The sequence below is a fragment of the Callorhinus ursinus genome, unplaced genomic scaffold, assembly GCF_003265705.2.
Source record: "Callorhinus ursinus isolate GAN/ISIS: 27379988/994484 unplaced genomic scaffold, GSC_fseal_2.0 scaffold40, whole genome shotgun sequence".
Lineage (NCBI taxonomy): Eukaryota > Metazoa > Chordata > Mammalia > Carnivora > Otariidae > Callorhinus > Callorhinus ursinus.
Window position 1 is genome coordinate 6,428,177 of NW_027397102.1, and position 18,551 is coordinate 6,446,727.

The 18,551-nt window shown below is 34.7% G+C and overlaps 1 protein-coding gene across 6 annotated transcripts in view; it reads right to left on the reverse strand.

The window, feature by feature from the left end:
* The window catches only part of BRWD3 (bromodomain and WD repeat domain containing 3), a 217,390-nt gene that overhangs the window by 106,434 nt on the left and 92,405 nt on the right, over positions 1-18,551 (reverse strand). For all 6 annotated transcript variants that reach the window (XM_073880921.1, XM_025880303.2, XM_025880387.2 and 3 more), the window contains 6 exons: positions 16,489-16,529; positions 13,753-13,857; positions 12,581-12,734; positions 8,545-8,679; positions 7,387-7,515; positions 6,252-6,477 (listed from right to left, as the gene is read on the reverse strand). In XM_073880921.1, coding sequence (XP_073737022.1) covers positions 6,252-6,477; positions 7,387-7,515; positions 8,545-8,679; positions 12,581-12,734; positions 13,753-13,857; positions 16,489-16,529 — 790 coding nt within the window. The remainder of the gene's footprint in view (positions 1-6,251; positions 6,478-7,386; positions 7,516-8,544; positions 8,680-12,580; positions 12,735-13,752; positions 13,858-16,488; positions 16,530-18,551) is intronic.

An 18,551-nucleotide genomic window follows, 5' to 3' on the forward strand; every position in this document is an offset into this window, starting at 1 on the left:
ATGAGTATTTCTGTAAGAAATCAGTCAAGACACACACACACACACACACACACACACAAAGAATGTAAAATATGACACCATATACCTAAAATGTGGGGAGGAGAGGAGTAAAGAATGGGTTGAATCTTTTTTTTAAATTTTTTATTGTGATGTTAATCACCATACATTACATCATTAGTTTTTGATGTAGTGTTCCATGGTTCATTGTTTGTGGATAACACCCAGTGCTCCATGCAAAACGTGCCCTCTTTAATACCCATCACCAGGCTAACCCATCCTTCCACCCCCCTCCCCTCTAGAACCCTCAGTTTGTTTTTCAGAGTCCATCATCTCTCATGGTTTGTCTCCTGCTCTGATTTCCCCCCCTTCATTCTTCCCCTCCTGCTATCTTCTTTTTTTTTTCATAACATATATTGCATTATTTGTTTCAGAGATCTGTGATTCAACAGTCTTGCACAATTCACAGCGCTCACCATAGCACATACCCTCCCCAGTGTCTATCACCTGGCCACCCCATCCCTTCCACCCCCCCACTCCAGCTACCCTCAGTTTGTTTCCTGAGATTAAGAATTCCTCATATCAGTGAGCTCATATGATACATGTCTTTCTCTGACTGACATTTCACTCAGCATAACACCCTCCAGTTCCATCCAAGTCATTGCAAATGGCAAGATCTCATTCCTTTTCATGGCTGCATAATATTCCATTGTATATATATACCACATCTTTATCCATTCATCTGTCGATGGACATCTTGGCTCTTTCCACAGTTTGGCTATTATGGACATTGCTGCTATAAACATTGGGGTGCACATACAAGAACGGGTTGAATCTTAAATGACCATCAACTTAATATAGACAGCTAGAAGATGGTGGTGTAGTAGGAGGACCCTAGGTTCATCTCATCCCTCAAACACAACTAGATAACTATCAAATCATTCTGAATACCCAAGAAATAAACCCAAGGACTGACAGAACAAACTCTACAATTAGAGGGAGAGAAGACGCACATCAAGAAAGATAGGAAGTGTGGAGACATGGTTTGGAGGAGAAACAGCATGGGTGCTGTGGAGGGAAGGGAGCCCTGATCGCAGAGAAATGCAAGAGAGTGAGGAGCACAGAAGGGAATGCACAAGGAGAACACTTCCCTAGTCATTGGCTGGGAAAATGAGAAGGGCTGATTTTTGTGAGTTTTTGCAACCAGTGGGGTTTAAAGACAGGAGTTTCAAAGGTAAGGTGAGTACGCATGGCTGGGATAGAGCCCTGAGGCCACTGTACTGCTCTAGGAGAGAAGGCAGATGAACAACCATGGGACAAACAGCAAGAAAACAGCAACTGAAAAACACCCGGATACACTGGGAGAGATTATTCGCTCTTTTCAGAGTGCTTCTTTGAGAGCAGCAAGCACAGAGACCCCTCTCCTGGGACAAAAGAGCTGGCTGGTGCCATTGTCTTCCCCTGACCGTCACATAAACAGAGAGCCACCTTCAGTAAACAGCACAGCGCCAACGCTGGCTGCCTAACTTGCTTACATCAGGACCCACACCCCTGCACTCTGCCCTTACTGCCCTTCTAGGTAAAGTTTGCCTCAGTTCCAGTACAGTGGGCCTCTTCCCCAGAAGACCAGCAGAAACCCCTGCACACACCACAACTCCTGACCAGAGAGGTCTGCAAGGCATCAGTTCTAGTGGAAGTACCATCAAGTCTCATTTAACAAGCAGAACAGAGCACACATAGTGAAAACATGCCACACTCTGGCCAAGGTCCAAACACTGCCCACTGCAGGCAAGGAGAGCCTCTGAAGAGGAATGGTCTGAAGGACAGAGCAGTTGAAACAAAGCAGCAGAGTGTACTCAGCACACACCAGAGACACTCCTTGAAGCACCAGACCCTGGACACTTTATGACTTCTTCTTCATAAAGCCATAATTCTCAGGAGCAGGAAACATAACAGGCTTTTCTAACACAGAGAAGTAGACAGAGACTTAGAAAAAATGCCGAGATGGAGGAATTCAAACACAAAATAAGGTCACGGCCAGAGATCTAAGCAAAACAGATATAAGTAATATGTCTGATGGAGAATTTGAAGCAACAGTCATAAGGATACTCATTGGGCTTGAGAAAAGCATGGAAGGCTTCAGGAGGCCCTTAACCCAGGGATAAAAGGGTTGAAAAACTGTCAGAAATGAAGAATGCAATAATTGAGATTCAAAATAGGCCGGATGCAATGAAGTTAATATAGAGAGCTATATGCACAAGAGGTTCTATGTAAAACTAATGATAACCACAAATCAAAAAACACTAATAGATAGGTAAAGAATAAAGAGAATGGAATCCAAATATATCACTAAAGCAAATCAGCAAAACTTAAAAGAGAGAAAGATAAGTAAGGATCAGAGAAAAAACTTCAGAAATAACCACAGTACAAGTAGCAATAAATACATATCTATCAATAATTACTTTGATGTAAATAAACTAAATGCTCCAGTCAAAAGACATAGGGTGACAGAATGAATTAAAAAAAAAAAAAACAAACAAGACCCATCTATATACTACCTATAGGAGACTCATTTTAGACCTAAAGACACATGCAGGGTGAAAGTGAGGGAACTGAAAAACATTTATCATGCAAATGCATGTGAAAAGAAAGCTGGAGTATCAATACCTATATCAGAAAATACACATTTTAAAATATACATTTTAAAACAAAGACTATAACAAGAGATGAAGAAGGACTCTATATAATAACAAAGGGGACAATCTACCAAAAAGGTAACAATTATAAATATTTACGCACCCAACATGGGAGTACTAAATACATAAAACAGTTAATAACAAACATAAAGGAACCAATCAATAATACAATAATAGTAGGAGACTTTAATACACTACTTACATCTAAAGATTTTATTTATTTATTTATTTGACAAAGAGACACAGCGAGAGAGGGAACACAAGCAGGGGGAGTGGGAGAGGGAGAAGCAGGCTTCCCACAGAGCCGGGAGCCTGATGCGGGGCTCGATACCAGACCCTGGATCATGACCTGAGCCGAAGGCAGACATTTAACAACTGAGTCACCCAGGCACCCCTTTCTACCAAACATTTAAAGAAGAGTTAACACCTATTCTTCTCAAAGTATTCCATAAAATGTAAGAGGAAGGAAAATTTCCGGAATCATTCTATGAGCCCAGCAATACCCTGATAACCAAAATCACATAGACACCACTAAAAAAGAATACAGGTCAATCTCTTTGAAGAACATAGATGCAAAAATCCTCAACAAAATACTAGCAAACAGAATCCAACAATCAAGTAGGATTTATTCCTTGACTGCAAGGGTGGCTCAGTATTCACAAATCAATCAATTTGATATACCACATTAATAAATGAAAGGATGAGAACCATATGATCCTTTCAATAGATGTAGAGAATGCATTTGATATAGTATAACATCCATTCATGATAAAAACCCTCAACAAAGTAGGGAAAGAGGGAACATACCTGAACATCATGAAGGCTGTATACAAAAAAATCCCCAACTAATATAATCCTTGATGGGGAAAAACTGAGAGGTTTCCCCTTAGGGTAAGGAACTATAAAAGAATGTCTACTCTCACCACTTTTATTCCAGATGGTACTGGAATCCTAGCCATAGCCATCAGATCACACACAAAAAAATATAGGGCAGGCAAATTGGTAAGGAAAAAGTTAAATGTTCACTATCTGCAGAGGACATGAGACTATATAGAAAACCCTAAAAACTCTACCAATAAACTACTAGAACTGACATATGAATTCAGGAGTCACGGGATATAAAATCAATGTGCAGAAATCTATTGCATTTCTATATACTTATAATGAAGCAGCAGAAAGAGAATTTAAGAAAACAATCACATTTGAAATTATATAAAAAAATAATATTACCTAGGAATAAACCTATAACCAAAGAGGTGAAAGACCTATCTTCTGGAAACTATAAAATACTGATGACAGAAATTGAAGATGACACCAAGAAATGGAAAGACATCCATGCTTATGGATTGAAGAACAAATATTTAAAAATGTCTATACTGGGGCACCTGGGTGGCTCAGTCCATTAAGCAGCTGACTCTTGATTTTGGCTCAGGTCACGATCTCAGGGTCCTAGGATTGAGCCCCGAGTCGGGTTCCATGCTCAGTGGAGAGTCTGCTTGAGAATTCTCTCTCTCCCTCTGCCCCTCTCGCCACTCTCTCTCTCTCATAAATAAATAAATCTTTAAAAAAATTTTTAAAAGACCTAAATGTGAGTTCTGAAACCATAAAAATCCTAGAGGAGAGTATAGGCAATAATTTCTCTGATATCAGCCATAGCAACATTTTTGTAGATATGTCTCCTGTGGCAAGGGAAATAAAAGCCAAATAAACTATTGGTACTACATCAAAATAAAAAGCTTCTGCACAGCAAAGGAAGCAGTCAACAAAACTAAATGTTATCCTACTGAATGATAGAAGATATTTGCCAAGGACATATCCAATAAAGGGTTAGTATCTAAAATATATAAAGAACTTACATAAATCAACACCCAAAAACCAAATAATCCAATTAAAAGATGGGCTGAAGAAATAAACATTTCTCCAAATAAGACATCCAAATAGCCAACAGACACATGAAAAGATGCTCAACATCACTCATCATCAGGGAAATGCAAATCCAAACTACAATGAGATACCACCTCACACTTGTCTAAAATAAAAAACACAAGAAACTTTAAGTGTTGGCAAGGATGTGGAGAAAAAGGATCCCTTTTGCAATGTTTGTGGGAATGCAAACTGTGCAGCTACTGTGGAAACAGTATGGCGGTTCCTCAAAAAGTTAAAAATAGTGGGGCACCTGAGTGACACAGTCAGTTAAGTGTCTGACTCTTGATTTCAGCTCAGGTCATGATCTCAGGATCGTGAGGTAAGAGGCTGGTGTTGGGCTCTGTTCTCAGCGGGCAGTCTGCCTGAGATTCCCTCTCTCTCTCCCTCTGCCCCTCCCTGCACTTGCTCTCTCTCAAATAAATAAATCTTTAAAAAAAAGTTAAAAATAGAGGTACCCTAAGATCCAATAACCGCACTACTGGGTATTCACCCAAAAAACACAAAACGTCAATTCAAAAGGATAAATGTACCCCTAAGTTTATAGCAGCATTATTTACAATAGCCAAAATACAGAAGCAGCCCAAGTGTCCATCAATAGATTAATGAATGAAGAAGATATAGTATGTATACACACACACACACAAATGCACAATGGAATATTATTCAGCCATAAAAAAGGATGAAATCTTGCCATTTGTGATGACAGGGATAGAGCTAGAGAGTGTAATGTTAATTGAAATAAGTCAGTCAGAGAAAGATAAATATTTTATTACTTCATTCATATGTGGAATTTAAGAAACAAAACAAATGAGCAGAGGAAAATAAAAGAGAGAGAGACAAGCCAGGAAATAGTCTCTTAACTATAGAGAACAAACTGATGATTAGTAGAGGGGAGGTAGGTGGGGCTTGGGTCAAATAGGTGATAGGGATTAAAGTGTGCATTTGTCGTGATGAGCACTTGTGATGAGAACAGGGTGATACATGGAATTCTTGAATCACTATATAGTATATAGTATGCCTGAAACAGATATAACACTGCATGTTAACCATACTGGAATTAAAATTTGAAAAAGAAGAGTTGCTTTGACAGGGAATAGCATTTTTCAGTGTCTTATTCTAGTATCCTTACATCATGCATCATGCTCATCACTGCTTCCTTTATATCCTCCAGGATTGACTATCATTTAAACACTAAATAATTCTCTGCATTTCACACAAGAGAATGGGTAAATGGCCATTTCCCAGTTTTTGATTTTTGAAATTTCCTCATCTTTGGTCCATTAATTATGGACTGTCAAATCAAAAAACCAGTAATAAGAGCAGTGGAATTTCACCAATGAGAAAAGCTTGACACACTAAAGTTAGTACATTTAATGTTCAGGGTTCTAAGAAAGCAGGTCAATACATTCTCTGCTTGAGTATATGCTTGTTGTCCTAATCCATTATCTGTGTTTAAGTGATATAAAAATGTAAAACTACCCTGGTAAGTACTAGGCAACTGAAAATTAATAGAAGTATTAGGTAAAATATGGTATAACCTACTACAGAGTTTAGCAAGGGACATATAAAGAGAACAGCAGCAAGTATAACATTTTGCAAAATGTTTTAAATTTAATTTTAGAGATAACATACCATTAGCCACATATCCCAGCTGTGGTATAAGTTGTTCATCTTTACAATTTTCCCGTCCTGGTACTAGTCTTTGGAATTTTGTAGGATGAGGATTGCCATCAACATCCACCAAGAATGGGGGAGGCATGAGGTGAGGAGCTTGTTGGGTTTGTTCATCCAGTACATAGTTGTTGGCATCACGGATAAGAGGTCGATAATCCGTGTGGAAGAACATCTGATCTGGAATCTTTATGACAGGTTTTAAGTATTTAACATGCATAGGGAATTAATTTTTATTCCTAGAGAGAATGCATTTTTCAAATCAGACACTTTTTACATACTCTTATAGCCCTCTACTGTTTTATGTTCCCTCTAGGTAGAAATGAATCACCTAAACAGTAATCTTATCTCTTCTCCACAAAATCCTATAATCTGTATTACTTTCTGGCCCTATATCATATTTCTCCAATTAGCATATGAAGGAGAGCAATACCACGGTAGATAAAGTTAGGTATTTTTACTTAAGTTGTAAACATACAAACATTTATAGCTATTTTTATTGCTTATTTCTATTCAAATAAGGATAGATGGGAGTATAATATAAATAGCAAAGCAAGTAAATACCAAATACATAAAAAATACTCAAAGATGATAGGTATTGAGCTAAACTCAATGATTCTGAGTTCTCTTCCAATTCTAAGAATCCATAATCTATTTCAAATTCAGAGCTAATAAAATATAAAGAACCATTTAAGCTAGCTTCCAAAGTATTTTAACAAGATGGATAATAGGTAAAGTGGCCAAGCAAGAAAATTAACATTTGGTCACCAGCTGTTTATTTCTAATTTATGATAAGTTAGAGGATGCAATCTGGTAAAGTTGTTCCCATTATACCTGAAGGGCAGTACAGAGAATATGTTCTAAGCGAAAGGATTTCCTAATGAATTTTTTATCTACATCACCCTATATCTTAATAGCGATTCAAACTGCCAAGCCTATGTTCTGGCAGTGATGAAAACTTTTGTCAAGAAAGGTGACTTTGTTATTTTATATCTATTGACACACAATGACCCTTATTAACTGGAAGACTTCAAATAAGATTTATGAATGATACAATCCAAAATTATAGTCTATAACAAATATCAAACAGACTAACCTTTTCATAGTATTTACTGCATCCAAAACCAAAAAGCAGCAAATGCCCATGAGAGTCTGTGCAGGCAAAATGGTTTCCATCTGGTGAAAATTTACAATCAAACACTGCACCATGGCCTTGGCCTTCAATCTGAAATTTAGAGGAGTCACTTTAAGTCATCTTTAAGAGGTAATTTTCAAATAAGTAGGCAATAGATTCTGCTTCCTAATATCTTGGATTCTGTGATGCATCTACATTCCAATGTACTCTCTGGCTTCTGTTGCCAGAACCCTACTGAAACAGTAAAGCTCTGAAAGAAATTAGGAAGAATCAAAATGCAATAGATGGATGGTATCACACATTACTAGCAATGTCGTATCTCAAGAAATACTAAATGAGTGACTGAGAATAAAAAAAGACCTAAACACGACCAAAATGACAAAAGTGCTATCTCAGCAAAATCAAGATATCTTCACACCTTAAATTATAATGCAAGCAAACCTTAAAATAACCTTCCTAAAATTAAAGCACATAAATCAATTTTACTAACAAAAGACAGGGGGTATTAACACTCTCAAACTGTACAAAGCCTATAAAAGGGAGCTCAAAGGTTGACAATTTAGAAATGTTTCCTCAGAACTAACACTAAATATGGAGGATGTGAGTATTCCCATTACCATAGGAGGGTGCTCTACTGGAAAAAGAGGTAGCTCACCAGATTTTCCCATGGTTTGTATGAAATATATCTTAAGAGTATCTATACCTCCAATTCCATGTTTACCAAACAACTTCCTGATTACTAACTAAGCCATATGGAGTTTACCAGAAGCAGATACAATACAGTCACTGTTATGATTCATACATTACGATTATTGTTTAAACATTAACCTTTTTGTGAGTTTGGTTACTGTTACCTCCAAAAGCTTATTAAATTTGAGTTTCTAGAATTTAGAGCTGGGGACAAGAATTTGGAAAATGCTAATGCCATGATAACAGAGTCACTCTGAAAGGTGTAATTCTTGATTGGCCTTACTCTCAGGTCTTGAGATATTCTCTAAGTTATTGTATGGATTTAAACACAGATGACAAAGGTTCCTTGGCACTAAGTATACTTTAATTACCAAGTTGTCATATAAGAGATGTCTGTTTTAATATGAACTAAACACAGATTTTTCTTACCATGTTAAAATAATTCCGAATTTTGGTTCCCCGGTCAAGGTCCCAAATAAAAATGTTCCCATCATGACCCGCTGAAAGTATGATCCTTTGATCAAATGGATGTGCTTCCAAAACAAATACTTCATCATCATGTCCCTGTGATAAAAATCAATATTAAAAATGAAAAGCAACACCAAGTATTTGGTTTATTTGGCCAGAAGATCTCAGGAATGTGCTACTAATCCCACGCAGATGAATTTATGTACACCACAGCATTTACTACATGGACACTAAAAGAAATAGTTCAGAGTTCCTTATATGTTTAGGTGCTGATTTCAAAAAGTATTCAATACAGAAGACCCAGGAAGGTGTTTAAAGTGTAGTCCAAAACAGTTACACCTCATTAACCAGGCCCCTGAAATAGAATTTGTATTTCTATGACTCTGCTATTTAAGACCCACAGAAAATGGGACAAACAGGATCTTTCATTAACACCCAACTCTGCCACAGAGATAACACACAAACCTTCATTGTTCTTTATCCAGCACTCTCTATCCCTAGTATTCAAATTAGATTTTGGAAGGCCCCATGGTACATTCAAACAAAAAAGCATAGTGGCTCTGCCCTTTATCTACTTTACAGTTGAAGGTTTCATTTAATATGCTATCTGAAAAATGGGTTTGTTGCTAAAAAAAAGTTTGAAAACCAATGCTCTCTATATATGTTTCCCTTACCGATGAGTATCAGTATATAGAGACCTTATATCAGGAGTCTGCAATTATAGCCTTCAGGCCAAATCTAGCTCCCAGACATTTTTGTACACACAGCCTGTGAGCTAAGAATGGTTTTTACATTAAAAGTCTTCAGAAAAACAAAGAATATACAACAGAGACTATATGTGGCCTGCAAAGCCTAAAATACTTATTATCTGGCCTCTTAAAGAAGTAGTTTGCCAACACTTGGTTCAGATCATTGTTAAGGAGAATACATGATTAATAATAGGCTCCAAGTCTTAGAAAAGCATGCATTATACTGAAGTTGCATTTCACTTAGGAACACATCAGCATATTACACATCAGTAGTTTTTAGAAATCATCATATCTTATGATCCTAAAAAGTGCATTTTATCCTAAATCATTGTATAAAAAATGGAATAGAGCACCCTACCACGTTACCTTTAGGTACAAAAACATAACTTATTAAAAAATAACTGCAGACTGCCTCAAAATGTGTAGGTAAAATCCCATTGCAATAAATACTCATACAACTGAAAGTTTACCAAGACTCTTCCCAGTGACCACTAAAAAATTACTTGTTATATGCTAAATATAGCATATAACAAATACTTTCTCAGGTTCCTAATGAGTAAACAATAAAACTACTTTGTTAAACTCAAATGATAATGATACAACTGTTTCAGTGAACATTGGAAAAGAGGCTTTTAAATAGAGGATTTTATTTGTTGGTCACATGTCATAGGATAGGACACAGTCACTGTATCATAGGGAACAAAACCTAACCAAATTTACTAATGTCTTAAGATATATCATCTGCCTTATTTTTATTTATTAAGCACACCTCTATTTTCAACACTGCCACACAAATCCAAATTATCATCATGGCCCATCCTACCACAGACTCCTACATTATACCAGAGCCACTCTTATCTTCATTCCAATTCTCTCTATTCTGTTGCCAGAATTATATGGTATTCTTCAAAAGCAAAATTCACATGTCATTCCTTAGCATTTAAATCTTTTAATGGTTTACTGTTGGTCTAGGATAGATCCTATAAGACCCTGAATGGTCTGGCGTCTCTCCATTTCTCCAGGTCTATCTGGTGACACTCTTTCTCTGTGCTCTAGCCAAAAATTGTCTTTCTTTCAACTCCCTTCTACCTGAAGACCTTTGATGTGCTTTTCCCTCTTCCTGTAAGGAACTCCCAACTCTCTCACATATGTAATTTATCAAATATTTATCGATATCCTACCATATTGAGACAGAAAATAAACAAACAAGAAAATACCAGGTAGTGATAAACACTATGATGAAAAGAAAGCAAGGTGATAGAATAAGACAAAGACTGGAAGGCTACTCTAGATTGTTTGATCAGGGAAGGCCTTGTCAAGGAGGTGACATTTAGGCTGAGACGTATTTCTACCTATCTTTCAAATCTTAACCCAAATTTAACTTCCTTAGGAATCCTCTCTGACCCTATTTTGACCAGGGTCAAATAGGTTTAGATCAGGTTTGGTCACCCTATTAGAAACTTGCATTGTATTTTGCACTTCTTTCTTCTGACCATTGATTTAATTATTTTGTGTGTGTGTTTGTTTGTTTGTTTTAATGTTTTTCTTAATAGGCTGTAAATCCCAGTATGATGGGGACTCTCTAATTTACTATTTATTCCTAACATCTAACTCAGCTGCTGGCACACAGTAGATGCTCAGTAAGTATTTGCTGAGTGGAAGAACTTTACACCACACTAAGACCCCAATAAACAAATTGTTAACACAGAAAAGATAAATAGCAAAACTAAGTATATTTGACTGTTAACAAGGTCTAAAAATAAAAATAGTCTGTTCTAAAAATTTTTCAGTAAAGTTCACTGAAAACAGATGACCCATTAATCAATCCATGGGAAGAGTACCACTAAACAGAATTCTAAACTAAGGTACTTGTTAAGACAGAATTTTACACAGATCTATAAAACCAGTGGCTATGACATGAACTTTGAAACTGTGATTTTTAGAGATATAGACTTGTGCTGTCTAATACTGTAGTTAATAGCTACATATTGCTATTAAGCATTTGAAATGTGTCTAGTCCAAATTGAGATGTTGTGTAAGTGTAAAATACACACTAGATTTCAAAGATTTAGTATTTTAAAAATATGAAATAGTTAAAATTAATAATTTTCATATTAGTTACATGTTGAAATGCTACTATTTTGGATATACTGGGTTAAATGAAATATATTATTAAAATTAATTTCACCTGTTGTGCTTTACTTTTTCTGTTGTGGCTACTAGAAAAATTAATATTACATATGTGACTCATATTATATTTCTCTTGGAGCATGCTGCATAGACAAACACTTCCTAATAAAGAATCAAGCAAATAGTATGGATTTTTCTATACATATTAACAGAAACTTATATTGGGGAATAGGGAAAGGCAGAAGGGGATAAAGAATTGGCTAAGCAGATAAAAAAAAAAGAATCTAAAACTCCACTAACACAGTGTCAGGGTTTTATTTAGGAACAAGAATTGGGAGGTATATGGAATTCCTTCCAAAATTAAACAAATCTTTAGAAATCTCAGAGGTTATAAATAAGATTATCTCACAAAGGAGTCAAATAAGGATGGATACTATGGTATACTACAAAGTAAATTGAGTCATGAGAACTGGATTCTAGTCCTTATCACTTACTACTTTGTAAACCATATGGCAATCACTTGGCCCTGTCCTTAAAGTATTTATGAACTGATAACTGAAGCAGATAGGAAATAAGGCTTTTAAGTGGCATTTAACCTGAAGTGTACAAGCTAACCCAACAAACAACCCCACCTATGTGACTTCTGCTGTTAATCCCGTCAGTTTTTCATGCCACAAATATTATAACTTTTACTACAACAAAAAAGAGGAAAAGCCACCTTTTTCTCCTACTTTTTCCTCTTACCTCTACTTCTTGCATAAATGAATCCCTGAAAGTAGAATATAAAGGATACCCTTGTCAAAATAAAGTTAGCTTTACCCCTAAAACAATAATAACAAAAATCCCAACTCATGCTAAAAACAAAATAACTTACATATCCTTGACTGCATTTAACAAAATAAGTAATTATCAGACCTCAAAAGGACCTTAAAATGTATTCATACCTGCTTTTAGCAGCTATACCATGTGCCATCCTTATTTTGCAGATATGTCAACAAAGGTAACTGAAATATTTACTTCTCCGATAGTAAGTCACAGAAAGTAAACTAAAATTTAAATTTCCTGTCTTCTGGAATAATGTCCTTTTTAATCATTTTAATTATTCCAAAAATACTTACAGATAAAGTATGAAGAAGTTGCCCTGTGAGAGAATTCCATACTTTCAAAAGAAAATTGTTCACTGCAGTAATAACTGTGGTGTCATAGCGATCCCAGGCCACCATAGTCACCTTAAGTTTAGTGACCTTGTCTTCTCCAGATGGCAAATTATTCCTAAATAAAATAATTTGCAGTATTCATACATTGTAAATTATTAGCAAAGGTACATCTAAAACAGAAAATTATGAAAAAAAATCCAGTAGCTTATAAATTTTTAGATAAAAAAATCCTAAACTATACTTTTAAGTAACTCACAAAATAAAATACTAAAAGCACCTAAGTAGGGCAAGACCCATAAGCTTATTTTAGGAAGACAAAAGGCACAAAATGACAAAAAAAATCTGTAGTTAGTTACACAAGAACAAAAAAAAGGTGTAACTAGAAAAAAAATCTATGAATCCCTTGAAAAATAAAATACAAGGTCATGTTGGCTACCAGAAAATATGAAGAAAACATATAATGGACACTTTACTCCCTTAAATAATAAATTTTGAAACTAATAGGTCTTAAAAAAGAGCAGCAAGAAATTCATTAACTTTTAGTTGAATATAATATGAATAGCTGGCTAGGACTACAATGTCAGTTCTATATTGTCATTAGGAAGATAATTAGTTTCAGGGCCTTACCCTATAGAAACTGTAATGTCCTAAAGATGTAATTATATATCTTCCAATCAACAGGGAAGATGATGAAACAGAATGCTGATTAAGTGTACTTATAATGTTGAGTAGGAATGCTAACAATATGAAACATTATAAAGGCAACCTCAGTAAGACAGAGAAATAGTTAAACTTATGATGACATTTAATAGGGACAACCCTCAAAATAGAAAGTAGTATAGATAGATATTAAAAATGACCTATAGAAAACTAAGGCAGAAAATAACTCCGTGGGCATTAGCAGAGTAAAGATCTTTGGGTCACAAGAGACGAGAATTTTGAAGGACTCAGCAATATTTCTATCGTCCAGTCTGTCAATCAACAGCAAAAGGCAATTTACTTAGAGACTAAATACAGACACAAACTTCAGGTCTACCAATGAACTCCAAACTATTTACTAATCTAAAAAGATATTTTCATTATGAACTATAATTCAGTAAATCAAAAGATACTATACTAACATCCAATCTTACCCAGTCATTTTAGTAGCCATATCTAGCACTATACTCTTCCATTCTTGTTGCTGATATTGCCAAATTCTTGCTGTTCCATCTCTACTTCCACTAACAAATCTTAAACTGCAAAGAAACAGTTAAAATAACCTTATTACTTTTTTCCAAAATATAAATCACTTTTTTTTCTAATTATGAAAGTAATATGTTCATCCCCATATACTACTGGGGGTCATGAAAATTATACATTTTGGAACACAGTTTGGCAGTGCCTCAAAATGATAAACAGTCACCATATAACTCAACAATTCTACTCCCAGGTATAAATCCAAGAGAAATGAAACATTAAGTCCACATAAAAACTTATACATGAATATCCATGGCATTATTCCTCACAAGCCAAAAAGTGGTAACAATCCAAAGTCCATCAACTAATAAAGGGATAAACAAATTATGGTATCCATACAATCAAATATTATTCAGCAATAAAAAGAAATAATGATACATGCTGCAACATGACTGAATTTCGAAAACATTACGCTTAGTGAAAGAAGTAGGTCACAAAAAACCACATTTTGTATAATTCAATTTATATAAAATTTCCAGAACAGGCAAATCTATAAAGATAAAAACTAGATTAAAGATTGCCCAAAGTTAAGGGTAAAGATACTGGGGAGTAATAGCTAAAGGGTATGGAAATTCTTTTTGTGGTGCTAAAAATGTTCTAAAATTATGGTAAAGGTTGCACAACCCCATGAATACACTAAAAAACAGAGAAGTTATGTTATGTGCATTATATCTCAATAAAACTTTCAAAAGTACATTCATTCACCCATAATTCTATCACTGTTCATACTTCCATTTCTATTCCACCAGACTTTATTAAAGACATACATATACACTTATATATTTCCCCCTATAGGAAACAGAATTGTACTACATATAATGTTTTGTGTTGTCCCCTAAGGATTATTTCATAGATATATCTCTAGGTTTATAAATAAAACTACTGTCACTTTTAGTAAGTATTCAACTATTTGGATGAATCAAAGTTTATTTAATCAGCTCCCTAATGATAAATATTTATACTATTTCCATTCTTCACCATTATAAATAATGTTGTGATGACTATCTCTATACATATCTTTGTATAACCTTATATATAACTTTGCTGAGTCAAATGGTCAGCACATTTTTAATGTTTTTGATGAATAATTTCCCTGAAAAGTTTTTTAACACTTTACAGTCTCTTCAAAAGTTGTGGGAGAGTGAGTGCCCGTTTTCCCTAAACCCTTAGCAATACTGGGTGCTAACATTCTTCATTTTCTTGTCATTCTGAAAGGAAAAAAAATGTTACTTTTATTCTAAACTGCATCTTTAACTATTAGTAAAATTGGACATCCTTTGTTTATTGTCCACATAACTAATGAAGATAAAATAATGTTTCTCCTTTAGGGAAAAGGCAAGGAATTAAAAACTTCAGATTCCTCTAGCATGAAAGAATCATAGCTGTACAAACCTTCAAGTGTATAACTCAGTATAGTGCAATAAATCAACCTCAAAAAATTATCTGAAGGTTTTCTCACTCCTAATATAAACTTCACTCTATGTGGACCATCATTATTTACTCTTGCATTTAATAAAGATGAACAAATTCATCATAGCAATCACCCACTGTCTGAAAAATATTTAAAAATAAAACATGGTCAAAAAAATTAAATTAAAATAAAACATGGTCACCCACATAAAGTCCTTATAGAAATATATGGATACACATTTATGTTAAGTGGTTACATTTTTAAATCTATTTTTAGGTCAATTTTTAGACCAGGGCAAAAGATTATCATCCTTTTGGGATCAAACATTTGAGAGGGTGCACAAATACCTATATGTAATTTCTGAGTTTACAGACACAGGAAATATGTATCATATGAGTAGGAGAGACAATAAGTAATACAGATGTTCAGAGGAAGACAATATGGCTAAAATCTGGAGCAGTCAGAAAAGGCTTCAGGTAGAACATGGGAAGACAGGACTTAGAAAATGAGAGAAAGGGACTGGAGGAAAAAGAAAAATAGAGCGAAGGAGAGCGAAAGGGAGAGGGAAGCTGTAGGAGGGAAAGAGGAGTGAGGGGGGAGTAGGGGTGATATTTTTGGGTAAGAATGGTGTGAGGTGAAGTATAAGCAAAGCAATGAATGAGAGAAAAAAATATAGATATATGGATGCAACAGGAGCAATGATTAAGTCAATTAGGCTAAATATAATGATTTATATGGGGAATAGTAAATGAGAAAAGAATGTAGGTCTAAGTTAAATTACAGAAAGTTCTGATTTCAAGGCTAAGACATTTGAATTCTATTCTACAGACAAAGAGGAAACACTAAAGATTTCTGAACAGAGCAATGTGGATCTGGCAGAAATGGACAGGATATATTTAGAGAGGAGAAGAAAATTGAAGGTAATGGGTCAAAAAATAGAATCCTTGGCTAAAGTGAGTTATAATAGAAATGGAAAAACAGAATAAACAAAAAAGAAATCACTCAGAAAGGAAGAACTGATAAAGTATGGCTACTACTTGGAGCAGTAGAGATGGAGTTTAAAAGAGGTGGGGTAAGGATATCATCAGAAATAGACAAGGGCTTTCAGCTTAAGAAACTGAACAGAAATAAAGTACTACAGTAGAAGGAGCTACTTCTGAAGGAATAGAAGTAATATATGTCAAACATCTGTTTACACAGATATGTACTACATAGTTACCTGTCTCCATTGTTACAGAACTGAACAGCAACAACTTTGTCCTAAGACATAAAACAACAGATTTTTGGTTAGAGTTAATTTATTTGTAAAACGAATAAAGTACTCTTCCCTTCAAATTCACATGCAAAAGTATCATGGAGTAGACTTTTTAATGCTATAATTTTCTTGGCAAAAACTCCAATTTTCTTTAAAAAATTAATGAAGGCTGAAACAATGCATTAACTGAGGAAGAATACTTATTAGCAGTAATTTGAAACAAACCAGACATAGCACATCTGTTTCTAAATCATAATCTCAAGAGACAGTTTTCAATAGATACTAGTTTTATGTCCCCCATGATAGGACAGCACACTAACCTAAAATTCAACTCTAAAGTAACAGATTTAATAGCAGTTGAACTAAATTTCCCAATTTTTTTTTAAATTTCAGAAAATCAATCAATCATTTCCAGCCTCTCACATGGATTATTTATTTTACAAAGGATTCATCTGTCTTTAGGTACAATAGTTTAGATACTTCCTTTGAATCTTCTTTTATTATGATTAAACTATACTTTTACAAATATAAGGTATATTATAGTGATGAGAAGATTAAAGTGTAAGCCAGAATATGCATTTTCTTTCTCTTTATTCCTTGATAATAAAGATAAAATGTACCCTCAAATGTTGTACATATTTTCACAAAACACTCAGTTACTGAACTGCATTTGAATTTTTAATAAAAAGCTCAAATACTAAATATCTTTATATTTATTTTTCATTTTTAAAAATTATTAAACTGTCTTCATATGTTCAGAGTTATATTCATACTGCTCTGTGATTTCACTATAGTATTTATCGGACAGATTCTGGATTCTCACTGCCAGTTGCAATAACTGGTTTTAGATGTTCTGAAAATACATCTTATTTTCGATAACTAACAGTAGTCACTGACTTCAACAGGGAATAATTAGGTTTTTTGACTTTCTCTTAGCTGGACCCCCAGCAAAAAAACGCACAAAACTCTACTAATCAATTTTTCTTCATCTTTCCCCCATTCAATTCTTGCCCGTTGTTTCTACTACCTCCTTCTCACTCAGCTCTCAATAAACTTGACTGCACTTGTATACATACCCTGCTTGGGTGGTAATTGTAAAGATGCCTCCTTTGCATACTCTAGTACAAATGGATTTCTCCCACTGGATAGTCTCAGACTGAGATCTTTATATATTTCCTAAGTTTTTCTCTTTCACAATTTAAATAATATTCCAGGATTTTAGTATCTAGGAATAAGTAACAGCAAGGTGAGAGCTCAGCTTGGTTCAGTAATGATTCATAAGTAACTGTTCAATTATGCTTATGGGACGGAACAAAATCAGGAGGCTATTTCCAAAAGCTCAAGGAGAAGGTTTCTAACAGGTCTCTTTTAGTACAAATTTCAGGAACATGATTGATTGTGTAACTCACCAAGTATCTTTTTCTAATAGTCATGATTCAGGGAAACTGTGTGTATTTTATGTACTAAAAACAGTAATCTTAAGACTTGCAAAGCTGAGTGTTTTCAATTGCTGACTATACAGCTTTGACAATAAGGTATGTGAGATGTATAGTGAGATGAAAAACAAGTACTCCCATACACCATAGCAAATAATTATCTAGAGAAAAAGGTAAGGAAAGGAAGAGGAGAAAGAGATGAAACGTTCACAGGGATATGAAAAGGAAAATTACTGGCTCCACGCTTCCTAAAAAAAGAAAGTAGAAATAGCTTTGAAGAAAAGGTCCAGTCACCAATGGCCAGCCACCAATGGCTGTCACCTAGGTATAAAGCTGTTCCCTGTTGTTATTGATAACTGAGTAGGATTAGATTTTAGGAGTCCATGATGGCATTCTGAAAATAATCAAACTAAAATCAACAAGCTAAATTAGCAAATTATTTTTTCTCAAGATATACTTAATATGTCTTTTATTATTTATTGAGGTAAAATGGGCATATAGCATTATATAAGTTTCAGCTGTACAATATTATAATTGGATATTTGTATGTACTATAAAGTGATAACCACTGCAAGTCTAATTACCATCCAT